Source organism: Aulonocara stuartgranti, assembly GCF_965226115.1.
Source record: "Aulonocara stuartgranti genome assembly, chromosome: 10".
Lineage (NCBI taxonomy): Eukaryota > Metazoa > Chordata > Actinopteri > Cichliformes > Cichlidae > Aulonocara > Aulonocara stuartgranti.
This window is the reverse complement of record NC_138946.1, coordinates 17,342,970-17,361,994: the sequence shown is the minus strand read 5'-3', so window position 1 is coordinate 17,361,994 and position 19,025 is coordinate 17,342,970. Positions and strand designations below refer to the sequence as shown.

Genomic DNA, 19,025 nt, shown 5'->3' with positions numbered 1-19,025 from the left:
TTCTTACGAGGCATCAACTGAGTGTGTGTGTGAGACATTTCCGGACACTGAGAAATAATTTTTTAAAGCGGTCTTTGTCAGCAGTTTTATTGTTATTAAAAAAAAAAAAGAATATATATTGACAGTGAAAAATACAACTTTTAGATAAAAAAAAAAAAAAATACATCGTCCGAGTGTCATTATTGTGCCTTCTTCACACTGTGTGCAACTTTGTCAATGAGTTTCTGGATCTCTCTCTGTCGTGTTGTTGCTCGGCTGATACACTCCTGCAGCCTCTCTCCTGACAGTGATGTCCCACCTGAGCAACAAGTAGCAATGTATAGAACAGTATTTCCCAGTTAAGTTAAAAATGTCTTTTTGGCATTTTTGAGTTGTTGTTGTTGTTGTTTTTTTTTTAATTTCTGTTGACTGAACCTGAGTGTTCATTTTGAAGCCGTCAGTTTATGTTGGTGTTACTATTACACATGCATTGATTCATACAACAGGGGTATTTTGAGGATGGTTTTTTCGTGTTAATACTAAATCATCGTGCCAGGAAGGACATTGGCATTAAATCTGGCAAATCAGCTACACGCTTTGGCTCTTCCAGTAAGGGATAAGCCCAAAATATCTTCAACCCAATTAGATTCATGCTACATACCATGCAGTCTCAGAAAGGCAAATCCCTTCAAACTTATTTCTCACCTGGTTTGTGCACAGAGCAGAGCCGGTCATCCTCATCAGTCACCACCGTCAGGTTTGCTGTTGACAGAGTCTCCTCCTCAGCTGTGGGGTCCGCAATCAGTATGGAACTGCAACAAGATTAGGCCAGGATTAGAAAAAGAAGCACATGTCACTTAAAAATAGAAATTATAAATTTGTTTTTTGGGTTTTTTCTTTTTTTATAATGGCTAGACAAACTTACTCATCAAAGATGCAAAAAGAAGCGCTGACCAGATGTTTGTGAATCTGAAGCTCACGTCTCTTTTCTAAATTCACCTCTGGTGCAGAGGTCTCCTTGTTGATGGTGACTCCTGGGAGTCGTGCTGTGAGGAGCCAGGATACTGTTAAGTTCATGTACTGCTTAAAGAAAAACTACTGATTTGTTTCAACTACTGATTATTACCAGTTACGACACATGGACTTATTTAAATTTTTTTTTAATATTTACATTACAGTAGAAATTTACATACTGTTCTTTAGAGCAGCCAGCAGAGCGATAACACAAGCATCCAATATGTTCCCATCATAGTCGAGACACATGAGGTCACAGTACAGCACCCAGCAGAGCTGCAACAAGAGTCCGCAGTTTTAGTACCCATGGCTGGATAATTAAAGGTCAAATTGTGTGTCAGTGTAGCTCCGCGACTCTTGGGTTTACCTTTCCTCTGTCGATGCACAGATCCTCTGTTTTTATCACTTCAGAGCTTCAAAAAGCCACATAAAAACTCAGTTAAACCAGCACCAGGCTTAAAAACTGTCACTCATTTAAAATAAAAACTAAAAAAGCTAACATATATTGAAGTCGCGCACCTTTCAATGACATCAGCGATAAACTGGCTGGCAGCCTGGGCCTGCTCTCCCGGTGGTCCCGGACGAAAGCGAGAGGAACACAGGGGTGGCAGGTCCACGTTGGGCACTGACAGAGATGACATCAATGTTTGAATGATGTGATATCAGATAATTAACAAAGAAAGAATGGGAGAAAACGAAGACTTCTTACTACACCTACCAATGTAGCCTTTACCAGGTGCCTCCACTGTAGGGTTTGTTAGCTCCTGCAGGAGGAGGAGATATAGGTGAGTACTCATCAACCTGGTCCACACTCACGAAATAAAACAACAAAAAGGAAAAGCAAATGTGTTTACCGCTTTAATTCCACATATGATTGTGGTGTTTCCAAGCTTCACCAGGGCTGAGCCATCTGCTGTGGAAATTGACCCTAAACATGGAAATAAAGTTAAAAATCCTATGTAGGTTACAGAAACTTCTCTCTCGCACACACACTGTGGGGAAGTCTCACCTATGTTCAGTGTTGTGGTTCTGAATTCGGTCAGCTCTCGTCCATCAGGCCGACAGTTTTCTTTCTGAAGAGAAACAAATAACAGTTCATATCTATCCAGAGAGCAACACTTGTCTGTCAAGTGTTGGATAAACTTGTTTTCAACACTGACCAGAAAGCTCCGGTGGTACTCCAGAGGCTCAGCAGTCCTGCAAGTTAAAAGGGAACGCGGTAAAGAAAGCCATAGCACAGACACATCAGAAGCTCCGTCAGAAACAGCACAGCGAAGAGAGTGACCGAGTACTCTTGCTATACACGTCAATGACAAATATCTGAGCCAGTCATAAACTACAGCTGTGACACAAGAATGAATAAAGTGCGCTGTATGTCACGTGCATGATGTCCGGAATTTTCGTTTTATTTTGTGTAATAAATAATTTAATTTATTATAACACCAAATATGCATTTGCTCCGCTGGTAAGTACAGGAAAAAATAAACAGAGCAAACTAAAAGTGATATTTTCACTAACATAGAACGGAGAGCTTGTATATTCTTACTTGAAGCCAGCCGCCATGATGTTTTGATTAACCACGTGGGTTCGCGCTATGACCTACTGTAGCCGGGTAGGAAGAAGCGCATAACCAAAGTTTAACCAAACGCGTTTCTAACCAAATCATAGCATTATACTGTCCATAGTCGTCTCTGATCAAATCTATCTGCAAGTAAATAAACTCCAGCCATTTATTGAGTTGCTTTTTATATTTTTGTTGAACTTGTAGGACATTTTCAGGAAACATTTCCGATAGGTTTTACAAAATCATTTTTGTCCAAAATATGACCTTTAGGGAATTGGGGGACTGTTTGCTGGGATGCAGGTTGTTGTTTTCCATAAATCCATCCATCCATCCATTCGCTTCCGCTTCTCCTTTTCAGGGTCGCGGGGGGCGCTGGAGCCTATCCCACCTGTCATAGGGCGAGAGGCAGGGTACATCCTGGACAGGTCGCCAGTCTGTCGCAGGGCTAACACACAGGGACAGACAACCATTCACACTCACATTAACTCGCACATTCACACCTAGTGGCAATTTGGATTATCCAATTAACCTATCCCCACAAGCTGCATGTCTTTGGACGGTGGGAGGAAGCCGGAGTACCCGGAGAGAACCCACGCAAACACGGGGAGAACATGCAAACTCCTTTTCACCCATTCACACACACATTCACACACACATTCACACACACAGGTGATGGCAAGCTACATTGTAGCCACAGCTGCCCTGGGGCGCACTGACAGAGGCGAGGCTGCCGGACACTGGCGCCACCGGGCCCTCTGACCACCACCAGTAGGCAACGGGTGAAGTGTCTTGCCCAAGGACACAATGACCGAGACTGTCCAAGCTGGGGCTCGAACCGGCAACCTTCCGATTACAAGGCGAACTCCCAACTCTTGAGCCACGATCGCCCTGTTTTCCATAAATGTTACAACAAAATGTTGCGGACTAGAAGAAAAGTCTTTATTGCTTTGACAAATAATCATATTCTTCCTAGCATTATACCTCCCTTTTCTCTTTGTGTACCGTACATGTTAAAGAGAGTCCTTGCCACCATTTCCACCCCTGTCCGCTATGAGGCAGTGTGCCCCAGCGCCGAGCGGTACTGTGCCGCTCGTTGTTCTCCTCCTCCAATATGATGATGTGGGAGAAAAACAGTCACTACTTCCGTATCGTCGTTGTGTTCAGTTGTGATTGGAAGTGGAGTTAGGTGAAGTGTCCTCACAGCAATGGAAACATAAGGACTCATTTTTAACATTTTAACCTTCTGAATAATATCGTAAGCCCGTAATTTGGTACATATATTTGGACACACCAGGAAGTTAGAGCACAGGCTGTGTGTCAAAAAGCAAAAGAAAGGAGAAAGCCAGCTAGTTTCTGAGCTAGCCCCTGCAGGTGGTCTGTCTGTCAGTGGGTGTAGGGTAGGTAACCTGATGGAAAATGGATTTCCTCTGTGAAATAGTTCAAGCCCTCGTCGCACTGGCAGCTGTAGTTTTCGTCGTGGTGAGTAATCAGTGCTTTGGATGAGAGATGCTGTAGCTAAGTTGTTTTGGGAGAAGTTGCCCAAATACAGTTACAGTGATAGCGTGGGTATCTTTTCTTTTGTACTTTTTCCAAGTTATCCTTGAGCATTGTGTTTGACTCGGGCCATTGTAGACTTTTACAGGCCTGTTCATGTACCTCAGTTTTATGATACTTCCTTTTCATTCTGTTCTAAAGCAACAGAGGGGTCAAGTGTCATGCAGAAAAAATATCTGAGCATGAAACGGACATTTAATTCAGAAAAACTAGACATTGGCTGATACCGGATCTTTTGGTTGTAAATAAGTCATGTATTGATTGGTATTTATTCAGAGCTTTAGTCCTATTGACTATAGAAAGCATATATAAAACCACCAATTGCTTCTCTAGCACAGAGAAGCAAGCTGATGATGACAGACACAGTTGATCTCTTTCCTCCTTGGCATTGTGTTACTCCACCCCTGGGATGGGGTTACACAGACCGAAAACGTCCCTCTTTTTTTTTATAGAGGTGCTCAAACTTGCTAATCATTAGTTAATAGCAGGCACCTGACTGCTAATTACTCTCTGCATTCCTATGTCATATTTTGTAGTTCATCTGAGGTTGTATTTACTCAATTTTAAGATCTGCTAAGGACGAGATTATTTTTTTATTATATCCTAAAATGTAAAACTTTAGAAACTGGTCTATATCTAAAAGCATGCGAGCAAATATGTACCATATGTTATCATGAGTCTAGAAAGTCTTATAAGGTCTTCTCTCTAAAACCAACATGGGAGCGAAGCGTAGGTTTTCAGTCTTGGATCTAAACAAACCACAAGACTTATGTGGTTTGGAGATGTTTGGCCAAAATGCATCACAAGAAAGATTCAATTGTAAATCAAATGCAATTCTCATATTTCTCACTTTTCAGTTGCTCGTAATAGCACACTTAACCGCAGGGATGGTGGACCTGACACGCCATGAGAAGGAGAAATACTTTCTCACCGCCACCGGAGAGAAGCGGCTCTTCCCCAGTCTGCATGATCCCCATTCCAGGGAGCTCTCTGTGGTGGTCCCGGCCTACAACGAGGAGCTCCGATGTGAGTAAAGTCTGCTTTTCTGCTCAGTCAGTCATTATGAATGCCCACATTAGACACACACTGTAAATAGTCACAGTTTTCACTTAGGCGTTAGTAGTGCAATCCATCCAGGTTGGTGCAGTCAGTCGTCATGTCACTGTGCACCTGCAGTAGGTTGTACTTGCTATTATATGTGTGTTACTGTGTGTCCCTTCAGTACCTGTGATGATGGATGAAGCTATGGAGTACTTGGAAAACAGGCAGGTAAGTGCAGAGCCTGAATTAAAGCTTAATTATATTTACAGTAAAAAGCAGCACATTTAAAAGCATATACAACGACATGTATCACCAGATATCCAATTACCACATTTAACAGTAACTGTAATTACATTTGGGATATTTATTTATAATCAAAATCTGACACACAAAGAGCAAACAAAAAAAGGCTGTTATCAGGACTGTGTTTTTATTAAGAACATTTATTAATAAATAAATGTACATACTTTAAGGCTAAACTATGTATAAACAGATGGTTTAAAAATTTTAATGACAGGAAAGCCCTTAAATTAGTTGTATCTTATCAGAGATACAATTCAAGTTTGTTTTTTGTTTAGTTTTTTTATATTTTGTTTACATTTTTTGGTCACTGGTTCCTTTTTTTCCGCAACCTTGTGTATTTAGGTTTCTTGAATAACTGATGTTAGTGCCTTTTTGTCTGCACTGATGATGGATAACGTTCATTATTTAAAAAAAAACAAAAACATATATTGCTGGATATGTTATTCTCAGACTTACCAGTAGGTGGCAACAATGATCTGGGTAAAGTGGCTGTTGTGAAACAAGTCTCTCCTGTTTTTGTTTTTTTGTCTGTTTTTGTTTCTGACTGCAGAAACAAAACCCCTCTTTTACCTATGAGGTCATCGTGGTGGATGATGGCAGCAAAGACAAAACCACAGAGGTAATAATTTTAAATCTTTTTTGGGGCAAATTTAACCAGGCCTTCTATTTTAGCACAACTCCGTTTTGCTCAGCTAAACATTTTCAGCCAGTATAGATCGGTTTCATGAGTGGACACTGTTGTGTTGTTCTGGCAGGTTGCTTTGCGGTACACTACGAAGTACAGTGCTGATAAAGTGCGCGTCCTGACGCTGGTGAAGAACAGAGGGAAAGGAGGAGCTGTGCGGATGGTGAGATTGTAGATGTGAGATTACAGTGTGTGTCCAAATGGGAACCCTGAAGCAGCAGTTTGGAGCTGACTTTGGTTTTTTTGTTTTGTTTTTATCTCTTTTAAAGGGAACTCTGAGCTCCAGAGGGAAAGTCATTCTGATGGCAGATGCTGATGGAGCCACAAAGTTTTCTGACATTGAGAAAGTGGAGGCTGGACTCAATGACCTCAACCCCAAACCGGTGTGATGGTGTTCTGTTCTGTTTTAAATTCAGTCTCACTTATTCGATATGTAAGTGTGTAAAAGTGGTTAAAATGTGGCCAAGCCTAACGCCTCATGTGCTGCTCTCACATCTAGGAGAACATGGCAATTTCATGTGGATCCAGAGCTCACCTAGAGAAAGACTCTGTAGCTCAGGTAACAGGGTTTTATTTTATTCTGCTTAAAAAAAATAATGTGTTCGAAAACAAATTTCAGAGCAGTAAATAACCACACTTTGGTGTCTTTGCAGCGGTCTTTGTTTCGGACGTTCCTTATGTATGGCTTCCACTTCCTGGTGTGGTTCTTTTGCGTGAAGGGGATCAAGGACACTCAGTGTGGCTTCAAGCTTTTCACACGTGAGGCTGCACTCAAGACCTTCTCCTCTCTCCATGTAGAGCGATGGTAAGGAAACAGCCTCCACTGTTGGCACATGATGATGTCTTAGCTTAAAGTATTAGCTCTAATGTGCATTCACCTCGACTATATTAAAAGCAGAAATTTACAAATCTTAACCAATGTGTCATATGTTTAGCAAAGGGATTCCTGGAAAATTTTGTCTAAAGGCCATTACACACTGAGCGCATTGTGAAAAAGTCAAATTAAGTTTTGAGGCCACATCTGAGAAGGCAGAGAAATAATTTCAGAGAGCCGGACCCGGAGCGACGTCTAGCTGTGTGTCTGAGCTAAAATAGTGTTACTTCACTTGTTCCACATCGTTGTTTATTCAGTAAAGTGCGCTTTTTGAGCTGCGAACGTGCTTGTTGCCAAACGCAGTGGTGTGATTGTTCAGGTCCTTTTATTCAGAAATTCAAAGAAATTGAACTTCAGCCGCAAAGAAAAGAAAAAAAAAAAAAAAAAAAAAAAAAAAATATATATATATATATATATATATATATATATATATATATATATATATATATATATATATATATATATATATATATATATATATGAATAAATATAAAATAAAAAATAAAGCCATTTTATGAAAGCAGTAGAAGTCAGGGCTATGTTTAATTGTGCAAAGTGCACAATGAACACTGCAAAAAGGGACTCAGGGGGCTGGAACTGAACAGCTGCATAGCCTTAAGAAAACCACTTATCAGTGAAATTGTTGATTTACTGGTCAATCCACGTTTCTACCCTCACCCAGAGCCATGAGCTGTGGGTAGAGACCAAAAAGAAGGAGAGTGCAGATACAAGTGAAAGAAATGAGCTTGCTGGGCTCTCCATTAGAAATTTAAAATAGATTCTGAATATATCTGCTTCTCCTTCAAATCAAAAACAGACAGTTAAGGTGGTTCAGACATCTTGCTAAGAGCCCTCCTGAGTGGCTGTTAGGTGAGCAGCAAACTGTCCACGATACAAAGTAACAGAAACAAACACTAGTCACAAGGATGTTTCATCTGTTTTCTGATAATTAACTGGTGAAAACTCCAAGAAGTGAATTTTTGGTGAAATTTAAACAGTCTTAATTAATACTAAATAACTAAGAAGTCCTGAGGATTTATACCTAGCACAGGTGATGGAGTTACAGTGAGGTTTTAGGTTTTAACCTGCAGTAAAACAGGAACTTTAAATCCACTTTCTTCTCACAGGGCTTTTGATGTGGAGCTCCTGTATATCGCCCAGTGTTTTAAAATCCCCATAGCTGAGGTGGCAGTCAACTGGACTGAAATAGAAGGTACGACTTTTTTTTCTCTCTCTATGAAATATGTCTCTTCCCACCATGCCACCTATCTGGAGGGCTATAAATATCTCTGTAGGGTGTGTTTGGAAGTCTGTTTGTGGTTGATTGCATTTATTTTTAGACCTTTTGTAATAATTGAAAATTGTAGGCATTTGTAGAAGTTGATCTACACAGGCATATTTCCAGTATTTGTCTTATGAAAGCACGACTTGAAGCTGAAGCGCCTCTGGGTTTGTTCTAACAGGGTCCAAGCTGGTACCATTTTGGAGCTGGCTGCAGATGGGACGAGACCTGGTTTTCATTCGCCTGCGCTACATCACCGGAGCCTGGAAACTGCAGTCGTCGCATAAGACTGATTAGCCAATCAGACGAGCCCTTGTATCATAGAGACGGCCTATGATACGGCCACCGAGCCTTTGGGTGGTTTGGGGGGAAAGCGTTACAGCTGTGTCCATCATTCACTGTAATCAGAAGCAAAGCACGGTGTATCAATACTTCTCCTTTCCAGGCATCACTGAATGTGAAGTAATGACACAGTTGTGGTTTCCTCCTGGATCCTGCCTTTATTTTTATTTGATTACTGTTTGTTATGGCTTATGTTAAAAAAAAAAAAAATCTGTTGCCATGGGTTACAGAACATCTCTGTGGCTCGTCCTTGAACTAAGTTACATCATGTTGTGTCCAGTCAGCCGCGAGAAGGACTTTTAGTGGTGTTATGTGGAGGACTAATTTTATTTTGTAGGGTTGATGGGCTTAATGACATGAACAAGAATAATAAAAAAGTCAGTGATTTATGACTCGATAATTGTTAGTAACCAAAGCTGCAACAATAGGTTGAGCTACAGAAATGTAACTGACAACTGTTGTTAATTCAAAAAAATATGAGCATTTGATTGATTTTGAGTTGTCAGAATTTGCTGATTTTCTTTGTTTTTTGTTTTTTTTTCCCAATTTGCACTGCTGTCAAATAGAATCAACGAATGACTGATGGTATGAAAACAACAACATGCTTTACAGTATGTAATCAGATTGGTGAATGGGAGGAAAAACATCCATTAATCCAATCCTTTAACTGCTTTTCTCACCTTAGTTGCAGTTGGGCTGAAGCCTATTCCAGCTGATACCGAGTGACAGGCAGGATTTATCCTGAGCAGAAAGAGAAAGAAATTGATAGAAATGTGCAGTAAACAAACTCATTTTACACGGTCGGCCACATACAGCCCACTTTGATCTTTGGCCGTAGCAACGAAACTGCCCTTTCTGTCAGTGTAAAGATGTTTAACTACACAGTTAGCCCCATTTAGTATAAAAAGAAGTCTAATTGCAATGGTCCAGCTCTTTATCAGCAGGAAATGCTATGAAACCTATGAATTCAAATCCAAAATCAATGCCCTCCTTCACATTTTATATTTCCCAAATTCGAGCAGTGGCCCAAATTGAGTTCTTAGCCAGACCGATTCTGGCCCCCAGACCTCGTGTTTGACACCTCTGACGTAGAGATTAAAGAACCATAAGTGATGACATGGTTTCATACAATACATAGAAACTTAAACTACTCTGCTGTGTTTGTAACAATGCTTACTGCAGCTACAGTGTTTGGTAAAGACATGACATGTCTTTGTTAATACTGAAGCTAAAGGAGTTTCTTGTTGTAGGGCCGAGGATCTTTAATGGGTCTTAAAACTTGACTAATTGTGACTGATGTTCCCAAACATGCAGTGAGGCACCTTTCAGGCTTCTTACACAGAGTACCAGGGTCAGGAAAGTACCTTTGAAATATTATTACTAGATGTCTGCAGGCTCTAACTCCACTAAACGTTTAATTTGGTATAAATCATGTTTAACTGATTAAGTTATCTGGGGTCAGCTCTAGGAAATGTTCAGCACAGTAGGCAGTGTGATCTGGCCTTTCCTCAACATGAAAGAAAGTAGGAAACCCTGGACTGCGGTATTTATCTCAATATTCATCCTTTTGTTTGTCTCCCAGGCCCAGTGTGGACATCTTGGAAGGAGTCCAGCAAGCGTTTTTGTGGTCTGAGTAAATGAACTTTAATAGTGCTGTTTTCTTATGCAAGCCTGAGGTCTGTGCTTCGCGCTCATGCAGATGTCTCTGAGGGCCTCCCGGAGCCCCAGGGAGCGCATCCTGTTTGTGCCCCGCTCGTCTGGCTGTGTCTGCCCTACCAGACACAGAAGTGGGGAATCGCAAGCTGCACATTTCTAGTTTCCTGCCTCCAGATTTGGCACTGCAGAAAATTAGGGTGCCCTATTTAAAGATTTACAAAAGCATTCGATTGGCACCAATTAGCTCCATGATATGAAATGAAATTTAATTTCAAGAAACCAAATGTAATGCTCCACAAAATAGGCCCTGTGTTTCTAATGGGCGATTAAAACCCTTCCAGGCTGTTGTGCTCGCATCTAAAACGGTGATCAAACAGGTTGCACAGCCCACTGCTCTCGGTCCTGCTCTGAAACCTTCCCGCGGCTTCTTTGGCGGTCCCCGAACCAAACCTTGGACTCTTAGTCCCCCACCTTTTTAGGCGCACACCGGCCAATTGAATTTAGTGGTGTGTCCTGATGGTTTACCTGGTGGTTAAGATGAAAAAAAAATGTTTTTTTATGAGATATTCAAAGTAGTTTCACTTCGCGTTGGGAGTGTTGTTACATCCCGCAGCAGTTGCTGTAAACTCTGAAAATGTCAAACTTGTAGACTCACTGTCGCCAGCCGGGCTTGCGTCATTAACTGGACCAGTCACGGCACTCCCAATAAAGGATCGTATCCATCCGCAATGAGAAAGACCTCAGCGCTCCCAACAATGGATAAAAAAACAAACCTGGATTTTTAAGACGAGGAAAAACTATATATATAAATAAAGATGATTTCACCGCATGTGTGGAATCATGCATAAAGACTGAGTACTAAACGGGAAGATGTTTTACTTGATCTTTTCTTTTTTAAGCCTACAGGTGCAGCATGTGCGTGCACGTGCGCGCGGCCACAGGCAAGTAACAGTGTGAGGTGGTTGGATATGATAGCAGATTTGATCCTCCCCGAGCTGGACTTTATATATAACTTAAGAGTTAATATATAGAAGCAGATTTAGTCTTATACTCGGTACATTGCACCAATAGCCTGGCCTGCGCCCAACAGGTGCTCGTTGCTGTAAAGGAAGAAGATGACAGCAAACAGACCCTCACAGGCAGAGAGATGGGTGTAACAAAAACTCGCTGATAAACACTTTAAGTACAATAATTATTAGAGTTTTATCAGGTAAAGTCAGTGAAATCTTCAGCAATACTAGAACAGGTGTGATTTGGGGATTTTTATTTCTCTATTTTTCTTTTCCTTTATATCGTGATTAGGTGATTGGGAGCTCAGGTGCTCGAACACAAACGCTCGTGCGTGCTGCCGCGAGCGCTAAATCTGAAATCCTGAGAAAGTTCCAGGAGAGGGGGGGGAGGCGGAGGGATCTAGCATGCAGGCGCTGCGGTTCCAGCCAGGCTGACGCCGCCGAGGCTGTGTGGCGCTCGGCTGGGGCTGCTGGAGGAGTGGAGCCTCTGAGCTTCACAAACCTGCGTCAAAGCGACCGCAACGAACAACGCCGGAAATAACTAAGACTGAGCCTTCATAATAAACGCGGAAGTTCACACTATGTGCGATGTCCTCTACAAGATTATAAAAGCAAACAAAACATTTTTTTTTAATGTTTTTTATTTATTTATTTTCATGTAGACTTACTTTACAACCTCCTTTCTAACACTTACCTGTAGAAATTACTGATAATAATTTCACTTAGAAGATTTAAATAAAAAATAATGATGTTATTTTATTAAAGTTAATGACTTGTAATGCCAAGTGTTTGTGTTTTTTTCACTCACCTTTTCCACTTTCTTGGTGCTTACCGCACCACTCTGCATTTAATCATTAGTTATTAATTATGTCTGTCTCTCTTCCACAGCGGACAAAAGTAGTTTTGTACTTCACTTTTAAAAGTAGAATTTTCAAATATTGATTGAAGATAGACAAAAATGTATAAACATATAGAAACTTTTTCTCTCATTTTTTTAAATCTGGCTTTTGTCAAATGGAGCCTTTGGCTATATTCGTTTATAAACTGGCATCTACAAATTGAGTTGGCGATGCTTTTATTTAGAAATCACCAGCAGGGCGCAAAGTGTTATTGAGGCCAAGTTGACCCTTCTACACATGCTCACAGACTCAATCGCACACACCTTCGCAGCCTCAGTGTGCTGGCCTGACTTACTACAAACAGGAAAGCCTCGCACACTCACACGGCTGTCTGCACTGCACTTGTTACAGAGGTGAGAAATTAAACTAACTGGCTCGTTTTTCCTTTAAATATTTTAAATGTATATTTGTTTTTTTATGTCACGCGAATTTGAATTCCTGTTAAGAGAGAAATAGTATCAAAATTAAATGTTACCCTCTTGCACTGTCGGTAAACTTTAAGGGGGGTTTCATTTGTTCAGAGTTGTCATCTACATGCTGAGTTCAGTATAAAGTTGCAAAGCTGAGCTGAATTAAGTATTCAAGATGTATTTAAAAATAATAACTGCAGTTTTTTCTTTGCTCCTACACGTGTTTTCTCTGTAGTAGCATGCCTTCATCACACAAGAATGAGCCGAGCGACTTCAATGTCATTGCTCCTAATCGCATATTTGCAGTGAAGGTGTGGAGGTTAGGTCCGAGCCTGGATTTTGTAGCTGCAGAATGACTCGCAGTTGAGTTGTAGTAAAAAGGAAGCTGGCGTGTTTACTTTTTTGGGAAGGGGTGTCCTGGTGATAAAGCATTAGGTAATTAGCCTATCTGAGCCTGCAGACTGAGTGACGCCAGGCTTCATAAAAGCAGCAGCAGCGGTGGACTGATGCCGCATTGAGCCCTGTGCGCTTTTTGCTGTCATTGTAAACCCCAGCTGTCTGTGTGTCTGTCTGCGGGAAACCGGCGCTGGCCATGAGCACATGAGGGCAAAAAGAGTGAACATACAGATCCGCATAACTCATCACCTGTGTTTAGTTTGACAAAAAAAAGAACAGAAATTCGGAAGAAAGTCTAAAGTGGTTCTGTTTCTTTTACAGGAAAGCTGAGCTTCCAGTTCACTTTTATAAACTCTGTCTGCCAATAGATTCATATTTTTTCCCCTTTCGGCATCAGATGCGCACAAACATGTGGAAAAGTGTTCTGACATGCAAGGACGATGTGCAAAGAGCTGATAGTACAAGATGTAAAACTATGCGTTTTACCCAAAAGGTTGGGCATGATGCTGCAGAAAGACTCACAAACAGGAGACTAATAAAATTACGTGTTTATTTTTATGAATATCTAGGAATTTCTTTGAGTAGAAAGATGCTGCCGAACCCACGAACCCTACCTAAATAATAGAACTTTAATCTGATACTTTTTTTGTCTGCACCTTATTCTTGGCATTCATATAATAATATATACTGTTCAGTAGATTTAGATGGACAGAGAGGCTAACAGAGGGAGAGAGCTCTCTGTCTGTCGCCCTCCCTCTCCCCCTCCTGCCCTGTGATGTGTTCTGGCCAGACAGTATGGCTCCTGGGCGTCAGTGGCATGATCATAGAAACAGAGGCCAGAAAGGACATTCCTCATTGTTGGTGAATCTAGAAATGAGCTTGGCCAGCTTGGCCTGCGCTTTCTGCAGCAGTTTTGTGAAGTGTTTCATTTTCTCCATAGAGAATAATAACACTGCTGTTCAGCATGTGGGGAGATCACTTTCATGCAGGCGTGCTTTCTGTAACAGCGCCCTGCTGATACGGCCGTCCTTATCATGGAAATCCACCTTCGATGCCCACTTCATTAAATATGAGTAGTTTTTGGTTATGAGGTGTTTTCTCTGGCTGTTCTCATCTCATCACCAGCTTATCACCTTAGTGACTCTGTCTTAATTCTGCTTTTCCAATAAAACCCGAGGTCTCTTTTCTTTTTTTTTCTTCCTAACCTCCAAACTTTTTTTCTTTTCTTTTTGTTTTTTGGCTGAATTATCTGTTAATACAATCTCTTGCTTCTCCTGCCAGATGATTGAAACTTGACCTGGATTTCTGGCTGTGTAAAGAATAACCTTCCCCGCTGGAGGCTTCGACTCCAGAGCTGCCGGATCCCAACACAGAGAGGGGATTTAGGGGGTTTGCGCTGCACTGGCAGGAGTCCAGCACCTCTACTAGAGCTGCTCGGAAGTAACAGTGGAATACAGAAAAGAAAAAACGGCGCCTGTTTACACAGACTCATCACGCCACGTCTTTCATCCTCACCTCTTCTGTTTCCTCTTCTGGCTGCTCATTATTTGCATCTTCACTGTTATCCACAAGGGAACTTTTATCCCTTTAACAGGACCCATCAGCTCGTCTTGCCACCCATTTATCCATCTCATAATGAACTCCTCTACCTCCATTACATCCTTATTCTCCTTCACCAGCCCGGCAGTGAAGCGCCTGCTCGGCTGGAAACAAGGGGACGAGGAGGAGAAGTGGGCGGAAAAGGCTGTAGACTCTCTAGTGAAGAAACTGAAAAAGAAAAAGGGGGCAATGGAAGAGCTGGAGAGAGCGCTCAGCTGCCCCGGGCAGCCTAGTGAGTATCACAGTGTCCAATATAGAAGTTTAGTCTAGCGGTTCTAATTGTAGAGGTCAAAATAAACATGAAGATTATTTAGACAGGATGACGTTTACAAGATGGGAAAGACAACACAAGCGGGGGGGGGGGTGCTTTTACCTGTGTGGGGAATCAAAGGAAATGACTAAGGGTTTTACTTGGGCAGCACTTCATTGATGAGATCACAAGGTATAAATTTTATCAACTATAAATCAGAGTTCATACATAATATATATTATATAATAAATTATTTCCAATTATTTTACATGTGTATAGCACTTTTCAAAAAGTAGATTTACAAAGTGCTTCACAGTTCAAATAAAAGCCACATTAGTTGCAACATGCACACATACATGCAATGTTGGTTCTTTCTTTTTTTAACATGGTTAAAAATATCCAGAAGAATTTAAAAATGTAAATTAAATATACAATAAATAAAATGAAAACAGAGTTTCTCATAATGCTTTAGTATTTCAGTAAAACGGTCAGTGGTACAAAAACATTTAATGTTAATGTGCACACAGCACATTTAATTTGGTAGAGTTCTGTTTTTAAAAAGAGCTATTTCATGTGAATCCTCCAGGTAAGTGTGTGACCATTCCTCGGTCGCTGGACGGGAGGTTGCAGGTGTCCCACAGGAAGGGTCTGCCCCATGTTATCTACTGCAGGGTGTGGCGCTGGCCTGACTTGCAGTCCCACCATGAGCTGAAAGCCCTCGAGTGCTGCGAGTTCGCCTTCGGCTCCAAGCAGAAGGACATCTGCGTGAACCCCTACCACTACAGACGGGTGGAGACGCCAGGTACTTTAAATTTGCTGTAAAAATATGGCCTTTATTGAATTTTAGCCTTAGAGAAAGGGCGCCTGATCAAATAGTGTTCCCAAGCCTAAAGCACTTGCCGTAATATGATCTTTTAAAGCTCCATCTGGCTCTCACCCCCACCCTTTTTTGCCCCCCTCCCCCAAGTGCTGCCACCAGTCCTTGTTCCACGCCACAGCGAGTTCAACCCTCAACATAGTTTACTGGCAAAGTTTAGGAACGCCTCCCTTCACAACGAGCCGCTGATGCCCCAGAACGCCATCTACCCAGACTCCTTCCCTGCCCTTCCCTGCTCCTCCTTCTCCTCCTCCTCCCCTCCATTGTCCCTCGCCCAGTCTCCCAGCTCGCAGAGTTACCCCAACTCCCCCAACAGCTCTGCAGAACCTGGTAGTCCATATCATATCACAGGTAAGAATCACAGTATGCAAGCTAATACCTTCACTTTGAATCTTCACACAACAGTACATAATTTATTCTCTTCTGTCATTCAAAACACGGTTTTCCAGCTGAGACTCCACCACCTCCGTACAGCATGATGGAGACAAATCCCCAAGAGGACGTGAAGCCAAGCAACTCCATGGAGACCCCTAAACTCACATTTTCTGCTCCGCACAGAGGTATCCTTTCACAACACAAAGATATACAGGTGTTAGGAACAGCAGACTCTATGTGGAAGATGGTGTTAGCCACTGTGACATCACCCACCTGTCCTGCTGTAAAACCTCAAGGTGCATGATTTGAAAGTGGATGTGATGACTGACTGAGAAAGTGAAGTTCAAATAGTATGGTAGCAACTTGTCAATCGCAATGCGCTGGTCTCCTTGTGACTATAACGAGGAACATCAATTACAAAATGACAATCGTGCTGTATTCCTCAAGACTTAAAACCAGTGATGGAGACCATGAACTCATCAGGAGAGTTTACTGAGCTCACAGTCTAAATAAGCTGAGGAATACCAGCCATCAGAAAGAATATAAGTTTAATAGACTTTGCTTTACTTTTCAGAGCTGGAAGCTGCATCCATCTTTTATATACAGTCTGTGTTAGAATACATAAAATCGATGCAAAACTTGCTTTAGTTTTATCAGGTTGGATTCATATGAATTTGCATTGGGTTTAAAATTTTAAATGGATAAATAGGATAAAATGTTTTATCCCTAACACCCACCTCTCGAGCATTTGTTGTTCCTGTTCAGATTTAAGGCCCGTTTGCTACGAGGAACCAGAGTACTGGTGCTCCATAGCTTACTATGAGCTCAACAACCGGGTGGGGGAGACTTTCCATGCCTCATCACGCAGCGTCCTGGTGGACGGCTTCACAGACCCGTCCAACAACAAGAACCGCTTCTGCCTCGGCCTACTTTCCAATGTCAACCGCAACTCAACCATCGAGCACACGCGCAGGCACATAGGCAAAGGTAGGCTGGATGGCTTTTGGGGGTGGGGGGTTTTTTGGGGGTTTTTGCATTTGGTGAGAGCAAGAGCTTTTAAAGGAAGGTTGTTTAAAAAGTTAATCTGCTCACTATTGGTTTCATCACTGCCTTTGGTGTGCATGTGCTAGTCTTTGTAAAACATTGTCATGCTTTAAACTCAGCTTGTCATTTTGCAATAAATCCTTTGGGCCAAATAATGTTTGATTTTTTTTTTTTCCCCTCATGCTCAGTGTTTACAAAGCCTGCCTTTGTTGGATCGACATCAAGCATTTTAGTGGCTTCCAATAAACTGTGCAGTGTGAGGATGTGTGTGGTTTTAAATGACAGAGATGGGACAAAGGCTTGAGGATAGTTGGTCCCCAGTTCACAAACAGTACCAACACCACTCAGCGTTTCCTTGTTTGCGGACATAAAAGCCTCTGTGGTTTTTCTTTCAAGGGAATATGAGAAAAATCCATCAATATCAGTTAATTTTCAGTGAAGTAATGAAATATTGTGGTTAGCTCATTAATTATGTCTTTCTTGTAGCTTTTTTTATACTCTTTAGATCTGCTATGCTAAATTGTAAATATTGCATTTCCACCACATTTAAAGCACCAAACATTCAGCAACTTTAGTATTTAGTTGTTGTTGTTTTTTTAATCATCTCCCTTTAATTCCAGGTTTGCACCTGTACTACGTGGGCGGCGAAGTGTATGCAGAGTGTCTGAGTGACAGCAGCATCTTTGTCCAGAGTCGCAACTGTAATTTCCAGCACGGCTTCCACACCACCACCGTGTGCAAGATTCCCAGTGGCTGCAGCCTCAAGATCTTTAACAACCAGCTGTTTGCTCAGCTTCTCGCCCAGTCCGTTAACCACGGCTTCGAGGTCGTCTATGAGCTCACCAAGATGTGCACCATCCGCATGAGCTTCGTAAAGGTACTGACTGAGCTTTCTTATGAAAGAGGATGCTGATTATTTGATAGCAATTTTTGCGCCCATTATGGCAATTCTCAGTTTTGTTTGTTTAGATGCATAGAAACGGAGGTCGGTACAGGTTGGAAACCGTGAAATTAACTTCTGTAGTGCATACGAATGCTTTTATTCATGCTCAGTCAAAATCAAATGAGAAGGGTTGGATATACGCTCAGTTTCTCAGGGTAACTTAAAATTCCCATGCTTAGTGCTGCCAGTCATGTCAGATCCTCCCATACACAAGGTGGGATTACTTGTTTTCTTTGCATTAAATATTTTATAGTTAACTGAAGAGCCAATATTACCAGCTGACCAGTTGTTGCATCTTTTCCTTTAGGGCTGGGGAGCTGAATACCACCGTCAAGATGTGACCAGCACCCCCTGCTGGATTGAAGTGCATCTGCATGGGCCGCTGCAGTGGCTGGATAAAGTCCTTACACAGATGGGTTCCCCACACAACCCAATTTCTTCAGTGTCGTAACATGAACACAGACACACACCTTGCGTGTGTGTGTGTGTGTGCGCGCGCGCGCTCTCATTCCTGACAGGTAGTCACAGATTCTGTACATTTTTCTGTCCTACATTTGACATCTCATGCAAAGTTACAAAGATGCGTTACACCTTTGTCACACGGCTAAAGCAGACGTGAAGATGAATTTTATTTAGCTGAATTTACACTAAGCGTTCCTAATTTCAGTATAACGCAGTTAGCCTCTTCCGTTTCCTCTGGGATGCTTTAACTGCACAGGAAAAGTGGGATATATTTGTAGGTACTTAAACTGTTATACGTCCAAAGTGTTATTGGCGTGGTATGTACTGTATTTGTGTCAACCAATGTTTGACTTCATGTTCTGGTTGCTTTTTACTTTTTACATTAAGTTTTTTCTGTGATTCCAGTTTTCCAAGGTTTGAATTTCTGGTGTTTTTTTTTTTTTTTCTCATTAAAAAAAAAACAAAA

The 19,025-nt window shown here is 41.6% G+C and overlaps 3 protein-coding genes across 4 annotated transcripts; 2 read left to right on the top strand and 1 right to left on the bottom strand.

The window, feature by feature from the left end:
* Positions 1 to 98: 98 nt before the first annotated feature.
* exosc8 (exosome component 8) lies at positions 99 to 2,616 on the bottom strand. 2 transcript variants are annotated; one of them, XM_082549146.1, is made up of 11 exons: positions 2,540 to 2,616; positions 2,154 to 2,190; positions 2,003 to 2,066; positions 1,848 to 1,921; positions 1,712 to 1,757; positions 1,513 to 1,618; positions 1,361 to 1,406; positions 1,173 to 1,269; positions 905 to 1,025; positions 685 to 791; positions 99 to 298 (listed from the first exon to the last, which is right to left on the bottom strand). In XM_082549146.1, the coding sequence occupies exons 1-11, from the start codon at positions 2,554 to 2,556 to the stop codon at positions 180 to 182; spliced, it is 834 nt and encodes a 277-aa protein (XP_082405272.1). In that variant the 5' UTR covers positions 2,557 to 2,616; the 3' UTR covers positions 99 to 179. The 2 variants fall into 2 exon arrangements, with proteins under 2 accessions (XP_082405272.1, XP_082405273.1); XM_082549147.1 differs by having other exon boundaries at positions 2,512 to 2,563.
* Positions 2,617 to 3,680: 1,064 nt separating this feature from the next.
* alg5 (ALG5 dolichyl-phosphate beta-glucosyltransferase) lies at positions 3,681 to 9,135 on the top strand. The gene is made up of 10 exons (XM_082549145.1): positions 3,681 to 4,036; positions 4,969 to 5,137; positions 5,334 to 5,380; positions 6,006 to 6,074; positions 6,211 to 6,303; positions 6,410 to 6,523; positions 6,640 to 6,699; positions 6,794 to 6,945; positions 8,142 to 8,227; positions 8,478 to 9,135. Exons 1-10 carry the CDS (start codon positions 3,974 to 3,976, stop codon positions 8,591 to 8,593), a joined length of 969 nt encoding a protein of 322 aa, XP_082405271.1. The 5' UTR covers positions 3,681 to 3,973; the 3' UTR covers positions 8,594 to 9,135.
* A 3,300-nt stretch (positions 9,136 to 12,435) lies between these two features.
* On the top strand, positions 12,436 to 19,024 carry smad9 (SMAD family member 9). The gene is made up of 8 exons (XM_082549137.1): positions 12,436 to 12,556; positions 14,291 to 14,840; positions 15,445 to 15,660; positions 15,826 to 16,086; positions 16,185 to 16,295; positions 16,876 to 17,097; positions 17,775 to 18,031; positions 18,405 to 19,024. Exons 2-8 carry the CDS (start codon positions 14,645 to 14,647, stop codon positions 18,546 to 18,548), a joined length of 1,407 nt encoding a protein of 468 aa, XP_082405263.1. The 5' UTR covers positions 12,436 to 12,556; positions 14,291 to 14,644; the 3' UTR covers positions 18,549 to 19,024.
* Position 19,025: the final 1 nt, after the last annotated feature.